The following is a 10,501-nucleotide window of genomic DNA, read 5'->3' as shown; positions in this document are numbered from 1 at the left end:
GGTTTTGGCAAAACAAATTGTATATACCATAGACTTCTAGATGAACAAACAAAACTGTCTTGGAAGAAGTACAGCCAGAATACTCCTTTAAAAAATGACTGTAGAGATTTACATTCACACACTCTGTGTATGCTGTCAAGAGAGACCCATCCTGGAGAAGGACATCATGCTTACTGAAGTAGAGGGTCAATAAAAAAGAGCAAGACTCAATGAGATGATTGACAGTGGCTGCAACAATGTGCTCAAATACAGCCATGATTGTGAGGAAGGCATGGGATAATGCGGAGTTTTGAACTATTTGCTGCAATAAACTTCAGAATCTATGGGTACCTCTAAGTCTTGCTGTGAGTTCAGTTGAAATATTAGATAGTATTCAGCCATGGGTCTCTGATGGCATAATGAGTTACGCCCTGAGCTGCTAACCACAAAGTCAGGTGCTTGACTCCACCAGCTACTCCAAGGTAGACAAAGGAGGCTGTCCGCTTGGATCATGTCTCAGAAACTCAAAAGGGCAGCTCTCCTCTGTCCTCGTGGGTTTCTTTGAGTGGGAATCCACTTGATCGCAATCTGGTTTTAGTATTCAGTTGTAGGGTTCTAGAGGTAAAGCTGCTAATTTTTTTTTTTGTATCTCTATCATTTAACACAGTGCCTGGATTAGAGTAAGTTCTTAGTGGATGTTCACGAAACAAATAAATGAATGAAGTCTTCCATCCTATGTAAACAGATGTTCTTTCCTGGGTGATAAGTGTATGTTAGTGTATGTTACAGCAGATTTGAGGAAGCAAATCTCTTCAGCAGTGGATATGGATTTGGTTACTTGATGCCAGAACCAGGGACAACAAGACAGAAAGAGTTCAATATGAGAATGAATATTGAAGAAATAAATGGAAGGAAAAAGATGATATCTAGAAAAGGTTCCCTGAAGCAGATAAACATATCTTTGTGTGTGATGCATATTATATAAGGCTAACTCATTAATAATACATACTAATAAGTAACTAACTGTGCATATTCAAAGTCTTAGATATCTTCTTATTAAAAAACTAAACAGTACAGCAATGGTTTTTCACATTTATTTACTATTTTAAAATATCTCTTAACATTACCATTTTATTGTACATAATCATCACATTTATGACTCAGTATTCAAGATATTTTCAATGCCTTCATTTTATAGTCGTATGTTTTAATTATGTGCAAATACTTAAGTGGCTGAATATAAAATATTCACTTATCTTCTTAATGGATGTGATATTCCAATCCATGTTTGGTCACACAGAATCACAACATAATATTCTAAATAAGCTACATATTGAGTCATATAAGTAACACTTGTAAAGTTATAAAAACCAATTGAGATCACACTTGGTCGAAATATAGAAAGCACAACATTTCTGATAGGCGTTCATACATGATAAATATTAGACATTCGACCGTATGTAGTCACTAACAGACAGCAGATACGTGCCTGGAATCAATGCCATTGAAAATCAACTCCAACAAAAAGGCAATAGTGAAAATCTCTGTACAGTGAAATAGATTTCCAAATCACAATTTATAATTTATTTTTAATAGTACTCAACTTCATTGGGATTCACACATTAGGACATTCCTTTTGAGATCAATGCTGCTAATCAAGGCAAATTTAGTTGAGGATAAGTCCTCCAAATTTCACCCAAAGTTAATGATCCTTCTTCTGTCATTCTCATTCTTCATTTTTGGGGAATGTAGAAATATGGCATTTGATACATAACGGTGCTACTCCATACCTCTGAGTAATTATACTTTGTATAGCTACACTGAGTACGTGATTAAATATTAAGAAAATGGTTGATATCAGTATTCCAAATGCATATAGAGGACTATTATCAAAAAGGCCTGATGGCTTTCTAGGTGTCTGTTAAAATAAATTAACCCTCCTCCGTATCTTAGGGAGCTTTTGCTTTCTGAATCCTCTTCTATGCGTACTCTCCAAGTAGCAGGTGAGAATGTGGGCTCTATTTACCATTAAGCCTTTCTGCGTGCATTGTAAACACTAAATCACTTAACAGAGTCCTAGCTCCGCTGCTAAATGGAATTATTTATAACATCTTTGGAATATAATTGTGTGAGCTACACATAACCATCTGGACATTTTTAATTCCTGCTGACAGTTTTCAGTGGCCTAGAATGCTATTTTGTATGTTTGTGCACTTGCTCCTTCTTAAACAGATAAGCTCAGATTGTCTTTATGAGGAAATAGCATTTAGTTCTGACTTTCAGAGCAAGGTAATTCACTTGCAGTGGCTTGGTATAAAGACAAACAACTAATGATTATTAATACTATTAAAATACTACCATATTCCCTGCAAATAAGAGTAAAGGACCGTTAAGAAATCCAAAAGATGTACCTCACACTGCATGGTACTATAGTGAAAAAAGACTGTGTAACTACTGAGCAGGCAAGGTAATTAATTAATTATGCAGTCTGATTGAACAATATATGTAGTTCATTAAAATAGGGACTCTAACGCCACTCCTCTAGCTCAGCCTCTATTCAATTGCAACTTTTTACAGTAATTAGAACAAAAGACTGACATTATCTTCAATACAACATAATAATTCATAATAATGGCTGTATATTAATCTCTTGAGCTTGCAGGAATACAGCACATGGCATATGGCATAGTACAGGCACCTGTGGGGTCCTTCGGGGACTGAGGTGGTGCATATTAATTAGCCCCTGGAAAATAAAGTCTGTTTCCCTCTGAGGAAGGCTATCTGTGCCTACTGGTTTAAGACAGCAAAGACTCGAGGGCACCGACAACACCTTTAAGGCTCTGTCTACACGCATTAAAGCTTTGTTTGGATGTAGGCACTGAATCAATGGCTTCTGAGCTAATTCCTGATTGAATTCTGCATGAGAAACTGGTGTAGCCATGCATTTCTTTGGCTTCAGTGATTGGCTTTTAGCTGAGAACATCAAAATTACATTTTGTGTTGTTGTTACAGAGAACTATATGACTGTACAATTCACACAGAAAATAATCTAACCAGAAACAGATTGCAATTTGAAGTGGTTTCTTTTTCTCGAATGCTACCTGAGATTGCCTCGATTTAATCCTTTGCGTTGCAAATTCAGATACAATCTGAGCATGTGATTATAAATAGATGTCTTTTAGAAAGATGACATCTTGCAAGGTCTTCGGTTCCGTGGCAGTCTCAGGTGCTCTAAAGGCACTTCAGTATACATTTTGGAAGGATAATGGAAAGGTGTTAAGGAAATAAAACTCTGGCTGGTTAGCAGATACATTGAAATAGAGATGGATAGTACTGAAAATTCCCAGGGAAAATAACAAAGCAGCAAAAGTGAGAACAAGATCTAAGTTCCACTGCAAGTCTGTACCTCGAGAAAGAAACTGAAGATCAGATGTGCACTGTGATGGCATATGGCATATATATACACACATATACATAAAATCTTGCTATTTTTATTCCTTAAATTTTATGACAGTTGAAATTTGAAGTTGCATACAATAAATGCATTTAACAGAAAATATTTTCACTTACTTGGGTGTTTAGAACTCTATGAAGCTTTTCAAGACTTCCAGAATAGCAGATTCTAATGAAGGTATTTTTTTAATTTAAGGTAGTAATTTAAACTATTGCAATAACACATTCACTAGTGTAGCTGGATAGGAAATTTGTTTTCTCAAAGATGAAGTTGTTGTGTCTGTTTTGCCCCCTGGGCTGTGTCCTTGGTCTTGTAATGAAAATGCTATGTTGATAACATTTGTCTGGATATGTGGGCCCATCTTTTTCCTATGCGACACATGGACTGATAGTTTGAAATGATTCATTTCTATTAAGTGAATGTGCATCTAAAGCACATTTAAATAGCCTATTAAACCAATGAGATGAAAATGTGTTACCCCTCAGAGGAAAGCTTAATTTTTGGAGTAATTAATTATACTTATCATATAATGTCACACCAGAACATTTTGGGGGATTAGGTCTACCAATTTATCATGCAAATAATTTTCGTGTTTCATCTGGCGCAAAGATGCTGATTCATCAGTAGTCGGAATTCTCATCTCAAGGAAAACTTAAAACTACTTTTAAAAGGCTCACCTGAGTAAGCAAAACACATTTAGAATAATCTTCCTTTTGAACTCAAGATACAACTGATAGAAACTTAAAAAAAAGTTTTTGCCACCCTATCTTTCCAGTGGGGAAAGATACCTGAAGTATCTTCCTGTAAGTATAGGAAAAGATATACATACTAGGATCTATATGTATATATATATATATATATATATATATATATTACTTAGCTTATTTGTATTAGACAGTATGTTTATTTATAAAATAAGGATAATTAGATATTCCAATTTTTAAAGAATGATACAAAATGATAGTTACAAATCACAGCACCTGCTCTCTTTTTTTGGTGAGATTACATAAACGTTTTATAAAGGCAATTGTAAGGTTTTTGGCTCCTTGTCTCTTTGCAATATTTATAAATCCAATCATCATGATATATTACAATGATATAGTGATCTTAATGCTTTCATTTAATGCCATTAAAAATTTACTGGTCCCCTCCCCCAAGAAGAATTCACTTCAGAGGACAGCACTGAAGCTACAGTTCAGGGAGAGGGGTATGTCTGATCAGAGCACACAGCAGGAGTAAATGAAGGGGGCGGGGGCGGATAAGGAAAGAGAGTAGAGCACAGCCTGGCCCACCAAGATCTGAGGATGATATTACTGCTCAGAGCAGCCAATGCACAGAGAGGACCAGAGGGCAGGCCCCACCATGAGACACAATGTCCCTTACTGACCATAGCACTACAGGGGACAACATTGGAGACACAGTGCAGGAATCGTGCCTGATTTGACCTCAACACACCAATGGTGCGTAACAGAACAGCAAGGAGAGGGGAGCAATGAAGTCCTTATGGAACACCAAAAATAGACTGTGGGGCTAGGGCATGGAACCCCATCAGACTTGACTGGGAGACACACGTAAAGGTCAAAAAACAGACCTTGAATTAGTTACAGGCTTTCCTTTGTTCATCCTTGGTTTTTGTTGCTGTTATTTTCTTTTATTTTGTTGCTTTGTTTTTCTCTGTCTTTTTTGTGCATATTATTATCTGCATTTCTATCTAGATAAGATATACATGAGAAACAATCTGGAGGAGAAGACAACGGGACTGGCGGTTCCAGGGGGACATGGGAGAGGAGGAAGAGGAGGAAAGGAAGTGGGTGTTAACAAACCCAGGGACAGAGGAACAACAAGTGAACTAAAATCGATGGTGGGGAGGATGTAGGAGGCCTGGTGGGGCTTGATCAAGGGTCATGTAGCATAGAGGAATTACTGAAACCCAAATGAAGGCTGAGCATGAGAGTGGGACAAGAGGAAAGTAAAAGGAAATAGAGGAAAGAACTAGGAGGCAAAGGGCATTTATAGAGGTTTTACATATGTATAGATTTATATATGATGATGTAGAAATAGATCTGTGTACATATATTTATAGGTTTAGTATTAAGGGAGCAGACGAACATTGTGCCTTTACTCAAATATGCCTCAACACAAGAACACTTGGTTCTAATAATCCAGCATTCTGAGATGCCCACCTTCCTGACAGGATTGCTGTCAGGGTGCATAAGCATATGTAGTGAAGAAAGTTGATGGTGCTGGGTTATCAAAAGATACAGTATCTGGCGGTCTTAAAGGCTTGAAGATAAACAAGCAGCCACCTAGCTGAGAAGCAACAAAGTCTATATGGAAGAAACACACTGGCCTGTGTGATCATGATGTGTTGATGGGGTCAGGTAACAGGCATCAAAGGTCATGTCATTGTGAATGGTGGGGTGAGGTACTTAGTAGAAATGCAAAACCAATCTGTAGGCAATTGGACATCCCCTTACAGAAGGGTCATGGGAGGAGACAGACCAGCCAGGGTAGAGTATAGCATCAAAGAAACATACAGATTTTCTCTAGTTCTTTAATGCTTCCTCTCCCCCACTATCATGACCCCAATTCTACCTTACAAATCCGACTAGAGCAGAGCATGTACATGGGTACAGATAAGAGCTGGAGACAGAGAATTCAGGACCAATAACACCCTTGGGACCGATATTGAAAGTAGCCGTACCAGGAGGGTGAGGGGAAGGTGGGGGCAGAAAGGGGCAACCAATTACAATGATCTACCTATAACCCCCTTCCCAGGGGGATGGACAACAGAAAAGTAGGTAAAGGGAGACATTGGTCAGTTAGTGTAAGACATGACAAAATAATAATAATTTATAAGGGTTCATGAGGGAGGGAAGGGAAAAATGAGGAGCTGATACCAAGGGCTCAAGTAGAAAGAAAATGTTTTGAGAATGATGAGGGCCACAAAAGTACAAATATGCATGACACAGTGGATGGATGCATGGATTGTGATGACTTGTATGAACCCCCAATACAATTATTTATTAAAATATTTACTGGTATATGCATGCCATTTTTGGCATGGGCTACCATTACAAGGGATTAGGTGCTATTAGTCACCCAGCCCCTTCATTACCAGTGGGTTTTCTGGCCACACACACAGTCTGAAGATTTTCAGTGATGATGTTTTCTGAAACCTAAAGCTCCCTTGATGTTTTCTGTAGAACATAGTGTGAAGAACACAGGACTGAAGCCAGGTGGCCCAGCAGAGACACACACTTCGGTGATTTTTCCTACCATGTTATCTTTCAACAAGTCAGTTTACCTAGTTTCCTCATTTTAAAAAAAGAGGTTGAATTCAATTTAAGAAATGAAGCAAAACAGGCAAACATGTGGGAACTGTCTACCATGATGCTATAGACACATGTGAGCTGCATCTTAATTATTTCGTGCTCTCTCATTTTGTAATGATAGTATTAATCACAAACGTTTAGGTCTCTGCTATTATTGTGACTTTCAGCTTCTCTAGGTATGTTATCAAAGAATGCTTTCGATGGACCGAGGATTCAGGTAGTTGAGAAATCCTTAAACCTAAGGGCCCATAAGTATCAGATAGATACATCTTGCTGCAGATAACAAATTCTAGGCCTTACTTCCTTAAGTCTACATTTTGAGAAACACTGATGAAAGTGCTGATTTAATAGAGAGCTAGCATGTCTTCGCCTCAAAGCCTTTTGCTCAATTTCCTTTCCTTGATGTCTGAAGCTCCGTGAAATGTCTCTGCAGTTTTTCCTAAGTCTTTGGCCCTTAGCTTGCATTCCCTAAGCGAGGGAAGGATGGGGCTGTAAGACATTTGTAGAGAAGGAGCGGATGTGTAATTAAAAGCAGTGTGTCCAGCCTAAACATCTGACTGGATGGTTATATAGTGATATATAGAAAAATGATCTATGTCCTTTGGGAAAGAACACACGTGAAAGCAGTAAAACTTGAATTTGGTAGTGCTTCTGCCTTAAACATATGTCTGAGACCAAGTTTTCAGTCATTTTGGCCTCAGTTACTCTATCGGATGGCAGTAATAATATCTTCCCTGACAGATGACCAGCTCTTGCAGCTTAGATGAGAATATCTCCTGAGCTTCTTTTTAACTCTAGCGTCTATGCTTGTCTGTACATGGCTGTGTCACATGTATTCCTGAAATTTGCCACAGTTTTTTCTGGGAGAATAATCATTTGTGATTCTCTATGTCTGGACACCACTTTATATTTAAAGGACTGAGAAGAGTGAGTCATTCAGATGTCTACGCAAGAGTTTAGCTACATTACCAATTCATAGAAAACACGTGTTCTTCAATTGCTCATGCATGTCCCTTACTGTGGTCTTTGGGGGGGGGGTATGACTAACATGATAATTTGGAGGAATTCTGAAGTAGTCATATCAGAGAAGGAATGCTGCTCGCCAGCTAGTTTGTTGGAGACAAGAATACACAGAAGTTATCAGAGAATTGCTGTACATCTGTCTATCTTAACTATAGCTCGTTTCTTCATCTAATCTCTCAAGCAGACCAGGAAGTGTTTTCATCAATAGTGCATCTGGTCTCGATGTCATTCCAGGTTAAGGGAATACACTTCCTTAGCAATTTTTCTCCAAAATATGAAAGCACTCATCTGGGTTTTAAATTCGTCTCCCAGTTAATTTGTATAATGAACATAGTGAGATTGAATTAAATATTACGATTCTTTGGCCTGAGACGTTCATTTGTTTGGTCCCTGTGTGGATTTCTACCTTCCTTTGCTTTTGATCTCATCTGAGCAGGATAGGGCACTCGTGTCAAGGCGTGCAGCACCCTGGGCAGTTAAGGCCTTTCCTATAGACCGTGCTCCATATAGTAGATATTTTCAAAGGAGCGAGTTTATTTAAAGGAAAAAGTAAAGTAGGCTTATTTCTCATGCCAAAGTCTGGGCACATAGGCAATTCAGATGAAAAAGGATTTGTGCTTGAATTATCTAGCTAATTGCCTCAATTTTCGACTTTGCCTCAAGCATATAACTATTGCCATTGAAGCAAAAACTCACCCTTATAAATCAATTAATCAATACTGATTCATTATTTCCCCCCAACTTTAGCTTTTCTTGAAGCTGAGATTTGTTTTATGCTCATTCATAAAAAGTGCAAAGATTGTCCAGAATGTTGCTCTTAGAAATGTGTTATGGGGAAGTGTGTTTAAGTTCCAGGAGGTAACGGAAATTCAAAGGCACTCTTCTGAGAACATGTTTCCTAAAAGGAATTGCCTTAACCCATACCTGAAGAATAATTTTCTATTTAATTTCACAATGCAAGTTAATCACTTCAGCATCACAAGCAGGCAGAATTTTCAGGTTCTGGGGAATGGTGGATGATGGGGTCACAAAATGATAATATCAACCTGCAAAGCTTCTTCATTATTTGAGGAACATGAAGCGTGGACATGGCACTCCGAGCCGCACGGAATTCCTCCACAGCAGTAGCAGCGTGGATGTTTTTTGACAGATTCATCTTAGTCACCTCTTAGAGCAAAGAAGGAAGCAAAATCAGAAGTTTCTGCATAAAATTAAGACGCTTTCCTTGATCAAAACAGCTATTTCTTTCATAGTTGGCTCTTTCTTTTCTTTTTTGTGGAAATAGCACTGTGATGCTTTTTAAAGATGCTTTTGAGTTTTCAAAAGGAAACTTTGCTACTTGCCTATGGAAATTACATATTATTCTGTGGAAAGTGCCTTAAAGGTAGAGAGAGGTTTCAGAGAAGGTGCAAGAGGAAAAAAATATGAGATGCTTTCAGTCTAGAATCACCTCTGTTTCAGTGATTCCAACAAAGAACAAAAAAGTAGAGAAACATTTTCTCCCTCACAAGGCATACACCACTCCTGAAATTTTGACAAAATCAACTGAGGCAAATTAGGGTTTTCAAAGCTAGTCACCTTGTAAATTGGTTGAAAAAATTTGCATTTAAATTGCTCTGTACAGCTAACTAGAGATTTTTTTCCCCAGGAATGGTATGGCTCTTTGTTGTTAATACTTTGAAAAAAATACAATTTCATAACCAGTGTATTACTACATCTAGTTGTCTTCAGAACAGGCCCTTCATTTCATGAAATAGAAACATTCAAAGTGGCTTTGGTTAACCAATCACTCTGGAAACCTGAATTCTTCATATCTAAGCCTTCATAGTGAAGTTAATTTGAAACTATACCCACTTTCCCCTTCTCTGACAGAAACTAGGTCATTAACCGCTCTAGCAAAAGCACTGATTTTTTTCCTACGTGCTTCATCTGGAGGAGCAAAGATTGTCCCCAGAATGTGGGATTTGTGTCCCCAAAACACACCTTATCTATAAATACAATAGAGTTCCTTTTAACAGATAGAATTTTTGTATTATTTCTATGCCTTGTTTTTACATATTCAGAAATACAGATATAAAAGAAGTATTAAATGTGCAAAATGGTTTACATGTACATTAAAAATACAATGTAATCATACCATTAGACCTGTCGAAAAAGCCACTGAGGATGAGGGAAAGGTCTTCCATTGCAGAAATGCTGGTCATATTAGAGCTTTTGCTTGTGAAATTGTAAACAAACTTTTTAAAATGCTGAGAGTTTGCTCAGTTCTTTCCAACCAAGACACTCTCAAACACATCAAGTCCTGCTTTGAAGTAGACCTGAGCTGAATTAATGCTAGTCACCACCTGTGACAGGGCTGCTTGAAGGGTCACGTTTGATGGAAGTGACTTGTTTTGCTCGCAGGCCTCTCGGAGGATGGAGAACTGGCTGGTCTTCTCATCTAGGTGGTACAGGATATTTCTAAAACAAAAGAAGAAAACATGAATATGTGCTTTGTCTCAAGGTCTTATGCACAATGTCACTTCGTACATAATGTCAAACATGGTCGTGTATTTCCAACAAACACGAATGACTGTCTTGAGTAGAGTAGAAGTAGAGTATGGCCATTTTCAACCCTGAATAAGAGAAACGATACAGACATCAAACCTCAGTGGTCCCAGAGATAATAAGACTTCATGTGTCTCCTGATAGAAGTGCCCCAAACAGCCTA

At 38.0% G+C, this 10,501-nt stretch overlaps 1 protein-coding gene across 5 annotated transcripts in view; it reads right to left on the bottom strand.

Moving 5' to 3' along the window:
* Nucleotides 1-1,083: 1,083 nt before the first annotated feature.
* The window catches only part of NAALADL2 (N-acetylated alpha-linked acidic dipeptidase like 2), a 1,559,949-nt gene continuing 1,550,531 nt past the window's right edge, over nucleotides 1,084-10,501 (bottom strand). For all 5 annotated transcript variants that reach the window (XM_075556048.1, XM_075556051.1, XM_075556049.1 and 2 more), the window contains one exon: nucleotides 1,084-10,251. In XM_075556048.1, coding sequence (XP_075412163.1) covers nucleotides 10,053-10,251 — 199 coding nt within the window. In that variant the 3' untranslated portion in view covers nucleotides 1,084-10,052. The remainder of the gene's footprint in view (nucleotides 10,252-10,501) is intronic.

Source organism: Tenrec ecaudatus, chromosome 8 (genome assembly GCF_050624435.1).
Source record: "Tenrec ecaudatus isolate mTenEca1 chromosome 8, mTenEca1.hap1, whole genome shotgun sequence".
NCBI classification, from domain to species: Eukaryota; Metazoa; Chordata; class Mammalia; order Afrosoricida; family Tenrecidae; genus Tenrec; species Tenrec ecaudatus.
This window is presented reverse-complemented; position numbering and strand designations above follow the sequence as displayed.